General features: G+C 42.5%; 1 protein-coding gene across 1 annotated transcript in view; it reads right to left on the bottom strand.

The window, feature by feature from the left end:
- The window catches only part of LOC141976215 (butyrophilin subfamily 3 member A3-like), a 28,316-nt gene extending 13,789 nt beyond the window's left edge, over positions 1–14,527 (bottom strand). Inside the window, 6 exon segments of the mRNA XM_074937046.1 lie at positions 58–84; positions 1,192–1,218; positions 3,005–3,103; positions 5,340–5,618; positions 7,797–7,871; positions 14,434–14,527. Of these exon segments, the coding sequence (XP_074793147.1) occupies positions 58–84; positions 1,192–1,218; positions 3,005–3,103; positions 5,340–5,618; positions 7,797–7,869 (505 nt within the window). The 5' untranslated portion in view covers positions 7,870–7,871; positions 14,434–14,527.
- Positions 14,528–15,173: the final 646 nt, after the last annotated feature.

The raw sequence follows: 15,173 nt of genomic DNA, 5'->3' as shown, positions 1-15,173 counted from the left end.
ATCTGATAGATGTACAGAAATATTATTGAAAGGATACATAACATATGTTATAGTTACCGTCTTCGATGGCTTTCTTGTCATTTACTGCACACAGATAGAAATATATTACAAACCCAGAGATAATGATTAGTACATTAACAGCTAGTTTCAAAAGTTATATAAATATTACATTAGAACGATGTTAAAAGAAAGTTCAGGTTGCAAAATCAAGCACTCAGAAGTTAGGAAATTCTGGAATTAAGGCTGCTGGAACAACCTTAATTCAAACTCCTTTGTGCATATGACCTATGAGGAAAGGTTGACAGAATGGGATGTGTTTAGAGAAGGGGAGGCTGTCAGGGGACATGATAACAGTCTGTAAAAGGTTGTTATAAAGCGAATGGTGATCAGTTGTTGTCCATATCCACTGAGGGTAGAACAGGGAAGAATTGGCTTAGTTTTCAGAAAGGGAGATTTAGTCTAGATATTAGGAATGACTTTCTAACTCTCACGATAGTTCAGCACTGGAACAGGTCACCAAGGGAGGTTGTGGGACAGGTTAGACAAACACTTGTCAGGGATGGTTTAAGTAAACTTGATCCTGTCTCAGTATGGGGGTTGGAGTAGATGATCTCTAAAGATCCCTTCCAGGCCTACATTTCTACAATTCTATGCATTTTGACACGTTTTGAGGACAACATATAATTTCTGCAAAATTTTTGTTTAGTCAGAAAAAAAAGTTGGGACAGAAAAAATTTGACCAACCCTAACGTGGACAACTTCATACTAGAGAGTGTGTCCCATGGAAATCTCTCTTCCCATTCATGGTAGCACAGACTACCCCTCCCATGAAATAATACCCCTGTGGCAACTTCAGCATTGGAAAGTACTATTAGGGAGGTATTTCATGTGTTTTTATCTGTTTTTTAATACAGTTTAGCAGCTAGGAACAAGCAGGAAAGTCAGCTATCCTGTTCTCTGTGGACCATCAACAAGTGCCCTGCAACATTAGCAGAATCCAGCTTTGGAACTGCTGCTAGAAGTGATTTTAAGACAAATGTTAAACTTTCAGGGCCCACCACTGCAAACTGAGAGTAATCAACAACATAGAGGAGAATCAACCCCAGGGTTTGTACTGTGCAACTAACTAGTAATGCTTAATACTTACACAATACTTGGAGATGAGTAAATATTATATTTATTGGGACTTACCAGCCTGAGCAGTTGTTTCATTGTTTTCTGAAAAAGTAATTAAATAAATAAAACAATGCTTTTTTTAAAAGGAGACAATTTATCTTCATATTATGGCTCTGTGTGCTTCACAGCAGTCATATTTCATAGACCGCACAGGACTGGAAATGTGTGATTTTTCAAGTAACCATCACACAAGTCAGATCTGATCCACACTAACAGTTAAAACTAGTGCTCAAGAAAAATGGGCAACTCCTGAAGGCCGTGATGAATGCAGTAGCTGTTTGGTCAGCTAGGTGAAAGCAGTGTTTCCACTCAGCCCATTTCCTAGTGCACAAAGCCCTGTTCAGTGTCACAAATTCTGAAGAATGGTTGGGATTTACGATATAGCAACAGGTAATACATATGTTGTAGTTGTGTTTTTTCCTTTCCTACATATTGTTCGACATCTGTGTGCCATGAGACTGTCTGTAACTGTCTGTTCTCATGTATTATCCTTGCCCAAATGTAATAAAAAGGTAAAAAACCCAGCATGGTGGTCAGGGTCGTCTGCCATTTTGTGATGCCAGGAGCCTGGTGGTAGAGAGGCTAATCATGCAGAACTCTTACACTTGTTACTACATGAAGGGTTAGATTCACAAAGGGACTTAGGCGCTAACTGCCACTTTAGGCACCTAAAACCCAGAATCAGGCTCCAGTGGGATTCACTAAACCCCTGCTCAGCTGCCCCCAAAACTGTTAGCACCTAAACTCACTCAGCGCCTACATTTTTGCAGTCAAACTTCCCTCAGCACCAGGGAAAGATAGACGTTCCTCTGCCTACCTTGCATGCAGGACCCGATCTGGTAAGCATGTTCAGAGCTCACCTATTGGATCAGGCCCTCTCACCTGGGATATGGGAGACCCCTTACTCAAGCTCTGCCCTGCCCTCCCTGCCTCCACATGATGAGGAAATAGGATTTAAACAGGGTTCTGCTACCTCTCAAGTGAATGCCCTAACCAGTGGGCTATGGGAAATAGTGAGATGGGGCACACTCAATCTCTCCCGCCAAAGCTGTTCCACTTTGGATAAATAATAATAAAAAAGTCATTGGAGTGGGGGGAACTCATCCTTGGGTCCCCCATTGCTCCAGTGAGTATGCGTACCACCAGGCTACAGAGTCATTCTCATGCTTGCTTTATCTCTCTGGCCCAATGATCCTTTCATTTTTTAATCTACAGTGCAAGAGCTTCAACAGGAAAGACTGAGAAAGGCTTAAACCATGGCTCTCCAATATGCCACATGAGTTCAATAGCCACTGGGCTAAAAGTTACAACGGAGCTCCTCCCTCCAGCTTATTGCTAACATGGCGAAGGCACATGATAGCCAGAAAGAGCTTGGAGCTGAGAATGATAAGCAGAGATAGGTGCCTCCCTGAAGCCTGTATTTAGGCATTTATCGCCAAGTGAAGGGCAGGGCTCTGCACACACCCCTTGGCATGGCACCACCCACCGACTGATTCAGGTAAAGATATATGTAGAGGGCTGGCTTATCTGAATCCCATTCTGAGGCGCCTACCTCTCTCCATTCACTATACAGGGAGCCTGGGCACCTCACACATGCTTTGTTAATACCATTGATTATCCAGGCACCTGGAAATTAGATGTTGTAAGCATCCCCTCACCTGTTTCTTTGTGAATCTAGCCCGAACAGCCTCACTGAGCAATTTTGGATGGTTTGCAAGGGGTACAGGCTGTACATGGGAATGAGTCACATCTTCTACCCAAGCTCTTTCATATCACAGTGTTTAGACTCTTTGGTGTTTGCTGAAATAACATGAATAGGAAAACGTACTTTTCAGCTTATAAATCGCAGCGATAACCAAGGCTATGCTAATCAGCAATATCACAATGAAGGCAGTCATCCATGGGGAGGTGGCAGGGAAGAAAACATCTGCAAAACAGTTCACAGTGTCCGTTATTCTCTCATGTCATTCAACTTTTTCAAAAAACAACAAAACTAAATTAAATCTTCATGAGAAGCAGGTGAGATCTGAACTCTCTCTAGGACACACTGAAGGCACTGTCTTATGCATGAAGGGGTGGATTTGCATCGAAAGGTTATGCAGTTTTCCTCGTGATATTGTGAATAGTTGCTATAGGTCCCAGACCCATTCCTCCTGAGAGTAAGAAACACATACATCAATGTATTATCAGGCTAGATTCATGCATTCCAGAGAAACAGAGGGTGCCTTAATGAAGAATTCCAGTAACATCCAAAGATAGCTATAAACACTCAAGGTGGGATCTTCAAAAGCACTCAGTATTGGCCTGACTCTGTCCCAGTTGAAGTCACTGGTAGAACTCCCATTGATCTAAATGGGAGGAGTTATATCAGTACTGAGCTTGTTCTTGAAAAAAACATCTCCAAGGCCTTAATCATCAGCCATGGAAGGCAATGAAAGTCTTTCCATTGACTTCAGTGTGCATTGGATTTGGTCTTTAGGATGAGATTTTCAAATGTGTCGAAGGAATTTAGGAGCACTGCTCCCTTTGAAATTCCATGCTTTGCTCCTAACACCCAGAGGCACTTTTGAAAATTCCACAATGAGATACTATGCTGATGGTCATGAGAGAGAGATTAGACCACCCCCTCTGGAACATTCCCACACCAGCATCAACATCCTGGACACAACAATCAGCTTCAACAATGGAACCCTACAGACAACTATATACAAGAAACACATGTATCACAACACCTATCTCGACAGATTCAGTAAACATCCCAAACACGCCAAGAAATCTGCTATTTACAGCCAGACATTCAGATACCACAGAATACGTTCTGAGGAGAAAGCCTGAGGTACACACCTTAACACACTTAAATCTGCCTTCACTAAACAAGAACACTCCACCAGAGAAGTAGATCACCTCATGGACCAGGCCACCCAAATACCCTGAGAGAACCTGGTTCAGTATGGAAAAAACCCTTTGACCACACCCACTGTCACCTACCAGCCCACACTGGAACCCATACGGGATATCTTTAAATAGTTACAACCCAGACTCAATGGGAACATCATCCTGAAAGAAATCTTTCCTGAATCCTCACTTTTGGCCTTGAAACAAACACCCCAACCTCACCAAGTTCATCAACAGAAGCAAGCTCCCCACAGACCTGGACACCAACTTAAAGTGGCACCAGACGCTGCCAGAACAACAGATGAAAAGTTGCAGACATATCGCCACTGCTAGACGATCAATACCCATCACAACACACCTTTCAAGATCCATGGGTCCCACACATGCCTATGTGGTGTACCTCATCCAGTGCACTAAATGCTCCAATAACAACTATGTAGGTGAAATGAGACAATCACCGTGCTCACAAATGAACTGAATCAGAAAAATCATAAAAGACGAGAATACCATATCACCCATGGGCAAACACTTGTCACAGAACAATCACTCCATATCTGACCTCTCAGTCCTCATCCTCAGGGGAAACCTGCACAACACCTGCAAAAGACAAGCCTGGGAGTTTAAATTAATAACTTTGCTAAACTCTAAAAATCATGGACTCAGTAAAGACACTGGATTTATGGCTTACTACAACAATCTGTAACCCACTAACCCTCTTTCGTCCTATGACTACAGAGCTGCAGACTACCCATGTTACCTTGAGTGATCTCTTGCAACATGTGTTAACTCCGTATGCTAAACAATCTGTTCCACGTTGTATTTAGCTGAGACACTCTGAGTACCTTTTGGACCTTTGTGTAAGCTCCAAATCTTGTCTTTTTCACCAACAGAAGTTGGTCCCATAAAAGTTATTACCTTGCCCACCTGGTCTCAGAGAGAGAGAGAGAGATGGCATTCTCCATCAGCCTGTTAAATAGTGAAATTGTCAAAAGACACTGCTGCCCACTGGTGCAGTTAATTTCTACCAAGCAACTCCACACTTAGGACGGGTTATTGTTAGATTTATTAATAATAATACTTCAACGAATTTTACTTTTTACCTATAGATACTTGTAAGTGGTGGTTCTGTGTAAAAAAAAAAAGGAAAAGATCAATGAAGATGATTTCTGGAGGAGTTGGGAATTGTGTTCATCTAAAAGATTTGGAATCATTCTGAGACAACCTGTGTTTTTTCCTCCTGGAAGACACTGATACAAGTTCTTATTTACCTGCAATTACAACTGTAGATTCGGTTGAGGTCTTTAGCACGTTATCAATTATGTTGCAGGAGATGGCATTGTCAGATCCTGATTTCAGAAGGATCGAACTTTTGGCACTAGCCTCATCTGTGTTGGAGGTTGGGGTGATTGGACTTCCAGTAAGATTGTGTCCTTTACTGTCTGTCCACAGCACTTGCACATCAGAAAATCTCCTCTCAGAAAAACAAGTGACTCGGATCCCATTGTCCTCATAATTGTCCAGGACAATCAATGGTTCATGGCTGTTACCTATAAAGATAAGAGACACATAATTTGTTATGGGGTCCATGCACTCCCAGTGGTTTGTCTATGTCCCTCTCTGCAGCTATAGTTTGTGAAGAAGTTTTGGAATTACGTGGTCCTGACTAGGCTGCATAGTCATGATTCCAACCTAGATTCAATTGTGGGCCTTTTGATATGCACCTCTGCCCCTAAGTTTGGTTAGGAAAATTGGCCTGGCCTGAAAATGGCAAACTCCACTCTGAAATTGAAGGAGGATAGCTCTCCATAGTCTGCACGAAACTGGTCAAACTGTATTTGAAATAAAGGCCATTGAAGACTATCCGGACTTCAAATGACAATCAATGGTTTACTTCTCTCTTGGTCTGCCCAGCTCCAAAATGACTTGTTACTAGAGCTGGGTAGGTTTTCCCATCCTGGGAAATGTTTAGGAGTCTGAAATTTTTTTCTCTGCTAGAAATGGGGAAAAATAATATTCGTGGGGGGGGAATGAAAATGTTTCATTTTGATCATTTTCAAATGTTTTATTTCGATTTCATGCAATAGTTGTAGCTGTTTCAGTCCCAGGATATTACAGAGACAAGGTGGGTGAGGTAATATCTTTTATTGGATCCAATTCTACTGGTGAAAGGGACAAGCTTTCAAGCTTACACAGAACTCTTCTTCACGTCTGGGAAAGGTACTCAAGGTGAGTACTTCTGCTGATGAAAGAGACCTGAAAAAGAGCTCTGTGTGACTTGAAAGTTTGTCTCTCTCACCAACAGAAGTTATTAATAAAAAGATATTACCTCACCCACCTTGTCTCGTGCTTTGATTGTGACTTTTTTGAGGGTGGGGTAAATTTTTTGTTAGTCCAATGAGGCTTTAATTTCTAAAGACTGAAGTGATTTTGAATCAGAAAACTAGAATTTTTCATTTTGAATATGTCAAAATGAAACATTTTTCACAATTTCAAAACTTTTTTCTGTACGTTTTTTTGAATTGGTAAATTCATTGAAACTGACACTGGTTCTTGAACAGTCTGAGTTTCGATGAGTAAGTACTTTTCAACAATAACAACAAAGTTTTATCAAAAAATTCCCGATGAGCTCTACTTATTACTACCTTTCTAACTTTCCATATATGTCAGTGTCCTTGAAAATAAAATAGAGGGCTGCATTGAAGAAAATAATGTGTAAATAAACAAAATTAGTGACTGTTGTATCTAGATAAGTGTGCATATGAGAGAGAGAGAGAGCACGTGTCTTTCTAATTGCTAGTTGAGGATTACAGAAACTATAAAGGTGCATGCAAGATATAGCAATCCTTTTTTTAGCTTAAGTGACTCCTCCTAGCCAGTTGGGCTCCATCTCATATACTTCTTTCCACTTCTTGGAAAGGAGAGGAGCAAAGGGCTCAGAGTTTCAGAATGAGTATCTCTTACACATACTCTGTACCACTAACCAGCTGGTAACCACTTGGTCTGCAGCACATTGCCTGAGAGGGCTGTATAGCAGACAAAGAGAATTAAACTACCTACAGTGCAAACTGCACCACATAATGTGATACAGAACAGGGCTCTACTCATTCTTTGAGCTTCAGAGAAAAAGGAGAGGCAGCTGGGGACTTCATGAAGTTCTTAATTTCCACGAGTTTAACAGAAAAAAAGTCCATGAAATTAACAAACAAACAATTTCCTTAAATGTAAGTCAGTGTTTCTATGTGTTGCGTTCATAGCATACAAATAGTGAAATTAGATAAAAAACATAAAATACTCTTGCTGGAAGGTTGCAAGTTTGTACTATGTCTTAGAATTCAGGATGATAATACACAAGAACCCAAAAACACACAGAGAGAAAGCAGGCTGCTCCCTGAAACACAGAGGTCCAACAAACCCCACCTTACTCAAGGCTGGCTTTCTGCAGACTGCCTGCTGCTAGACCCAGATCCCACACTTCCCTACAGAGCCTACTGCCTGCAAGCAGGGCCAGGGAAAAAACCCTGAAACTCAAAGTGATAGCTTACAATTTTAACTGATTTTCAATACCCCCACCATTGAACATTAAAGACCAGCCAGGCCTCTAACAGTATGGAAATGAACTGTTATGGGAAGGGAGATAAAAATTCAGATAGGCTCACAGTTTCTGAAATTAGTGTGTGAGTGCAAACTATCGCTGTGCATAACAAAAATGAATACAGTGAATTTACCTGCAGTGGAATGGAGGGCCAGCGCTAGCACCAGCATCTGAATGGCTGCTGTCCAGGGAACTGAGAAACCCATTGCTATGAAACAGAAAAGCACATCCTGAAGACCCAGATATGAATACAACAGAAAGAAGCTGCAAGTTCAATAACAAGGAATACAAAACCCACAGCACCTGGAAATGGGAAGCACAAGAGGGCTCTGAGTTCAGAGACCTCAAAGGTAAAATAGCTCAGTGTACATGAAAAGGAGGATTGTCACAGGGTGACACCAACTCTATTTTTAGCATGGCAGTGCAAGTCCCATTCTGACGACCTGGGCTTGGAGACTCGCTGCAAGGGCTGTGTAGATATATGGGAAAGAGACCAATGCCCTTGTGACTAGTTGGCTGTCCCTAGCTGGATTTAAGAGAGACTACCTGGACTTCATGTAGGGAAGAGTCCTGGTCAGCTGGGGAAGTGAACCTGCAGAGGGTGGACGGCTGTGTGGGCCCTGTCTGAGCAAGAGACAGGGAGCTGCTTGGTGCAGGGAAGTTCAGGCAGGGAGAAGTGGGCTGCTGCCTAGAAATGTAGGCCCCCTGAGCTCAAGGGGAGAGACCAGAGAGCAGGGCTGAGAAACAGAGACCTCAGGAAGGACAGGCTGTGCCCAGTAGGAGACTGGAGCAGAAGAGGCTTTACTTTGGGTTTGACTTTGCTTTGGGTTTATTTTGTACTAAATATACCAGTCCCCAAGAAAGGGAGGTTGTTCTTGAATATAAGTCTCTGTGAATGATTCCTGAGGCCCTGGGAGAAGGGGGAACTGAGGCTGGGTGCCTGTGGGGCACCTTCCTGCCATGGGGCAGTGTTCGAAGATGGCAGCCCTGTGACAAGGATCAATAAAATTATTTAAATGCCTGTCACAAAGATAGTGCAATTGTGCCTAAGGCATAGTTTCCTTCAGTACAACCACCATGGCTATCCACTAACTGTGTCCTCCACTGGCCCAGCTCCGCTGTTATGATCAGTGAGCCTGTGCAGCTGGGAGCAGAACTTCACCTATTAGCTTAAAACCACTAGATAAATTCATAACAAATTATTTAGATTGCAAGCTCATTGAGTGTTCACCGGAGGCCTCTGACCTGATCTTTAAGGGCCTCTGTTTCTGATTAATGTAAAACCTATGTGCTAAGCAGTAGTGTAAGTAGATGACACCAAAGATTCAGTATATCAGACTTTGCTATAGGTTTTAAGATTAAGAATTAGCATGAGGCCTATCTGAGACCTGGTTGTTAGCAAGGGCTAGCCTATGTGCTTGACCAGAGGTGATGGAATTTAGTAATATGTGCTTGGCACATGTTAAATAAACTGCAAAGGAACAAGTACACTGCAAGATTGCACAAAATAGTAGATTTTTAGGTCCTTTTGCAATAAGGTATTATTAATTTAACCACATTGAGATATGAAAACTATCAGGGCATTAATTGACACAAGTGAGGTATTAACTGGCGGAAACTTCACTATGGTTAGCTGGAATACCACAAATGGTCAGAATACCACGTATGTGCAAGAGTCAAACCCCTATCAGATATGAGCTCAAACATGTGTGGATGAATAAAACGTGGTTATCCAGCCTGTTGTTGGGACACCAGGGATGACTGAATGGCGAAAGCCTGAGTATAAACAAGCCCTCTTTGGTGATTTCCACTTCCTTTTTTCAGCTATCTTTGCGGTTTAATGGTGTTCTATGATGTTCTAAGTGTATCAGCATTGGGAATTGTTTTACCCTGTGCCAGCCATAAGGCTGTACCTATGCACAACCCAGGGGGTTATTTTCTTATACTTGCTAGATTTCATTTTTCTATTGTTTCAGTTACACTTTTCTGTATTAAATCAAATTTATAAGATATCTATGTGTATCCCACCAATTTCATCCTTTTAATTAATTTTAAGTAACTACCTGGATAAAGAACCTGTTATTAGTAACAAGTGCGTTTAGAAACCCAAATTAACCAAGGCTTCAGACTGCTTTTTATTTTATGTTTGTACAGCACCTGGCACAGTGAGGTCCCAATCCTGAATGGAGACACTGGGTGAAACTGAATGCAAATGGTAACTAATAACAACAATAAAATCTCCTGATGCACACTGGAAAAAGAAAAACTAGGAATTAATGAAAGCAATAGGGAGAAGGATTTTAGTTCCTTTAAAGATAACACGCATTTACCTCTCAGTGGATTAAAGAATAATTCTATTTGCAAATGGCTAAATCCTGACTCAGCTTCCCAGTGAAGCTGATGGGATTTTTGTCTCTGTAAGGTCTGAATAAAGAGCCCTTCATTTGGCCCAAGACATGTTATAGGTACAAACTTTTGCATGTGACTTTCACAGAAACACTTACTGATTCTTTTCCCACTTATAGAAGTCTCATACCTTTGTCACTCCCTTCTTTACACTGGAGCTACTGATGGTTTACTTTGGCGTAAATGAAATCACAGTTAGGCCATTAGAGCATAAATAAAAGGACCAGGATGCCACTAATGCTGAAATTCCAGAATGGCTCAGCACATTTAACTGGTACCGGGTTTCCAAAAGTGCTCAGCTCACAGTTAGGCACCTAGATAAGGGTCAGATGTTCAAAAGGGCTCAGCTCAACTTCCACAGTGACATGCATGGCCAGATTGTCAAAAGAGCATCACATTAGAGATGATAAAAAAGTGGAATTTTTGTCTCATGGGAAAATCTGAGATTTGGATATTTGTTTTTCACCCTAAATTGGAACAAAAAGTGAAAATATCTAAACTTAAAAGAATGAAAAGTTCTGAACATTTTTGTTTTGATGACACTGAAACGTTTCATGTTGCGTCAGTTTGAGCGTCTAGTGTTGCAGTTCAGATGCCTCATGCCCCATTCTCTTCTATGGACCACATCTCCCATGATCCATCAGGGTCTTGGGACTCCCATGGTACATCTCAGCAGCTCAGGGGGTCCATTAGTGTCAACCAAACCCAAAACAAAATGGTTCATTTCAATTTTTCTCAATGGAACATAAGAACATAAGAATGGCCATACTGGGTCAGACCAAAGATCCATCCAGCCCAGTATTCTGTCTCCGACAGTGGCCAATGCCAGGTGCTCCAGAGGTAGTGAACCTAGCAGGTAATGATCAGTGATCTCTCTCCTGCCATCCATCTCAACCTTCCGACAAACAGAGGCTAGGGACACCATTTCTTACCCATCCTGGCTAATAGCCATTAATTGACTTAACCTCCATGAATTTATCCAGTTCTCTTTTAAACCCTGTTATAGTCCTCGCCTTCACAACCTCCACAGGCAAGGAGTTCCACAGGTTGTGCGCTATGTGAAGAACTTCCTTTTATTTGTTTTAAACCTGCTGCCCATTAATTTCATTTGGTGGCCCCTAGTTCTTATATTATGGGAACAAGTAAATAACTTTTCCTTATTCACTTTCTCCACACCACTCATGATTTTATAGACCTCTATCATATCCCCCCTTAGTCTCCTCTTTTCCAAGCTGAAAAGTCCTAGCCTCTTTAATCTTTCCTCATATGGGACCCGTTCCAAACCCCTATCATTTTAGTTGCCCATCTCTGAACCTTTTCTAATGCCAGTATATCTTTTTTGAGATGAGAGGACCACATCTGTACGCAGTATTCAAGATGTGGGTGTACCATGGATTTACATAAGGGCAATAAGATATTCTCTGTGTTATTCTCTATCCCTTTTTTAATGATTCCCAACATCCCGTTTCCTTTTTTGACTGCCGCTGCACACTGTCTGGACGTCTTCAGAGAACTATCCACGATGACGCCAATATCTTTCTCCTGATTTGTTGTAGCTAAATTAGCCCCCATCATACTGTATGTACAGTTGGGGTTATTTTTTCCAATGTGCATTACTTTACATTTATCCACATTAAATTTCATTTGCCATTTTGTTGCCCAATCACTTAGTTTTATGAGTTCTTTTTGAAGTTCTTCACAGTCTGCTTTGGTCTTAACTACGGAAAATTAAAAAGAAATAGGCAAATTTGACATTTTTCTACAGCTAATTTAAATTTCACAGAAAACATTTTCTGTTGAAAAAAACATTTCAATGGAAAATTTCCAACCAGCTCTCTTTAGCAGGTAGGGTGCTGAGACCCTTTAAAATTTGGTCGCTTATTTTGTTGCTTAAATTAAAGCTGGTTTCATTTGAAAATATTGCCCTGCTTGAAAAGCGCTTGAAAAGCTGGCTCTCAGCTCTTTTAGGAATGGGGCCCTTGGATCTACACATTGCATTCTAGAGAGATCTATCACAATGTTCACAGCACTTTCCATCGGGGTAGATTTAAAAACACAGTGGCTCACCACAACAAATCACAGATGTTTATCACTAAATTCAGTTTTACCTGGAAATGACTGCGGGTTTTCTTAATCTTAGATGAGGAATGGAAATTGAGAAGAGCTGATTCCATGGGCTAGTCTTAGAGTTGGGCAGAAAGTGGAATTTCTGTCCTGAAGGAAACTTTGCATTTAAAAAAACAAAAATATTCATTCAGATTCGGAACATAAAGCTGGAATTGCAAAATTCCCACGGAAAGGAACTTTTCAAAAAAATGTTCAAGAAGTGCCAGTCCCACCTCCCTGGGCACCATAGCAGCCTGCCTGTGGTGCTGCCGAGGAGCCAGAGAACTTGAGATCCAAGGTGCCAGCTCCTTGGCACCCTGTGTGCCTAGAAGACAGGCAGGCTGCTTGTGGACCAGGAAGGCGGGTGAGCTGGCTGGGAAATAGATGGGTTTCAATCTCCATCATAATCAACACGTTCCCATGAAACGTTTCGATTTCAATGAAATGGCATTTTCTGGCAGAAGAATGTTCCATCCTAAAAATATCCAACCAGCTCTAGTTAGTATTGAGGTAGCTGTAGGGATAAGAAATCCCAGCACAAAACCACTGTCTAGGAGCCTTGTCTTCTCAAATGCCTTAGGATGGTGGTTCACAGACTGGGAAGAGCACAGCATTTCCAGCTGCTCCATGGAGCAGCTTCTGTCCCCACAGTGACAGATCTGCCACTCTCCAGTGATGCTGCCTGCTAGTTCTAGCCCAGTCCAGAGCTTTCTTAAGGTTTCCAGAGGTTTTTATTGACCTGCTAAATGAGGAAAACCAATGGCTTTTCTGCACACAGCACAGTTGCCTTATGTCTTTATCAGGTGCAGTATTGCCAGCTCCAAGAGTTCCAAAATCAAGGGACTGGCTTAAAAATTATGAAATTTTAAAAATAATAATAGTACATTTGGGGTTCTTTTTATTCACCTTCTGTTTTTGGAGCTTTTAAATCACAGACAGTTCACATTTTCAAGTTTTCACTGCAACCTTGAGGGCTAGAAACTTACTTTTTTGAGGAAAGCTGAGAGCCTCACATAATCACAGGACTCCAGGAGCTGGAGATTTAAGAAAACCACCAAAATCACAAGACTTGTGATAAAAATCACAAGAACTGGCAACACTGCCAGAGGTCTCTGGTGAAAATTCTATCGTGATCAAATTCACTGATTACATGTGCATTAGAGAGGCAGCAGCAAACACACAAGAGGAACAGAACTGACAATTGACCTGATACAGGCATCAGGGAATGCAGGGACTTGGAGGGAGAGCTGTTAGAAATGAAAGTAAGAAAACAATGTGTTTAGAGTAGCTGGATTTTTCAATGGGGACTGGGGGAATGAGGCACCCAAATCCCACTGAAATTCAATTAGAGTAGGGTGCCCAACTCACTTTGGCTGCTTTGCAAATTCCTAAAGATACTCCTGCCTGTAGCCAAGCCAGAAGGAAGACATGGGATCAGGATTCAGAAGCTGCAAGAAGTGTCTCTAAAAGGGCCTCTTGGTTAAGAACCAGCCCACAGTACAAACACATCTGAGAAAAGATGGCTTAAGAAGCACGTGTTCATCCCCTGTGGGGAGAGTGAAGGTATTACACCAGGGATCCTCAAACTTCATCGCACTGCGACCCCCTTCTGACAACAAAAATTGCTACATGACCCCAGGAGGGGGAGGACCAAAGCCTGAGCCCACCTGAGCCCCGCAGTCCAGGATGGGGAGGCCAAAGCCCAAGCCCAAGCCCCACTATCCCATGTGTGGGGGGAGGGAGCAGAGGGGGGCTAAAACAGAAGACCAAGGGCTTCAGCCCCAGGCAGGGGGCCTGTAACCTAAGCCCCACCTCCCAGGGTTGAAGTCCTCAGGCTTCAACCCCAGGCGGTGGGGCTCGGGCTTCAGCTTCAGCCCTGGGCCTCAGCAAGTTTAAGCCAGCCCTGGTGACCCCACAAAAACAGGGGTCCCGATCCACAGTTTGAGAACCGCTATATTACACTGATCTCTAGTGATCCTTCTGGTCTGGCATGCAAACACTGATACTCGGCACAGGGCAGGCCTAGTTAGATGGATAGAGAAGGGCAAAGGAACTAGAGGACTGACCGTCTCGGATAGAAGAAAAGCTGGAAGATTTTCCCGGGGGAGGGACTGAAGAGTGGAAATGCGAAAATTTACCCTCACTCCGGAACAGATCAATGCAATCCCAGCAGCTAGCAGCACGGGGCTGGACTGGCTCTGAGCAGCACCAGAATATTACCAAACACAACTGAATTTTAAATAAGCAGAATGTACTACCTGGAGATCTGGGTCCCGGAACTCCGAAACCTGGGGGTGCTGGTTATGGCTGCCTGCTACCTTTGAACCCTGGGACTGGGTAATTGCTGTCAGGGAAACCAGAGAGGCTTTTCCCAAAGTTATCTATTAACTGAGGAGTGAAAAACGAAAGCAGTTTTCTCAGTGTGGGGAGAAGGGAGCGGGTGGGGCTGTGGATTTATTGCTCTTCATGGGACAACTACTCTATCCCTTTGCTAAACTAAAGTAAACAGCCCTTAGGTTCCTTTGTAAATACCAGCCTAAACCCCATGCACTGCCTTTAAAACATCTCTGAATGGGATTAGAAGAGCTGGGTGAAAATTTTCAAATGTCAAACTTTTTTCCGTGAAAAAACAGGGACAGGTTTGTAATGCGGAAGGTGAATATCTTTTTTTTTTTTTAACTTCCTCTGCAGCACAGGCTTGGATCACCTGCTAGGGCAGCTGGGCGGATCTCACCTAATTCATTCCCTGCCACTGCAGGGGCAGCAAGTGTAGAGATATGTTTGTACAAGATAATTATTTTACAGAGGCTCGCTCAAAAGGGACTGTATTAGGACTATAGGAATACTGAGCCGTCCCCTGGAAGCAGAGGTGCAGAACTCCATGTAGCTGTGCACAGCAGTTCACCATAGACACTCTCAGGTTTGTTTTAATAAAAGATTTATTCCTTTCTCATTCATTGGGTTGTTATTTAATGAACCCCAAGACAAGATCTTGTGG

The sequence above is a fragment of the Natator depressus genome, chromosome 23, assembly GCF_965152275.1.
Source record: "Natator depressus isolate rNatDep1 chromosome 23, rNatDep2.hap1, whole genome shotgun sequence".
In the NCBI taxonomy this organism is placed as follows: domain Eukaryota; kingdom Metazoa; phylum Chordata; order Testudines; family Cheloniidae; genus Natator; species Natator depressus.
This window is presented reverse-complemented; position numbering and strand designations above follow the sequence as displayed.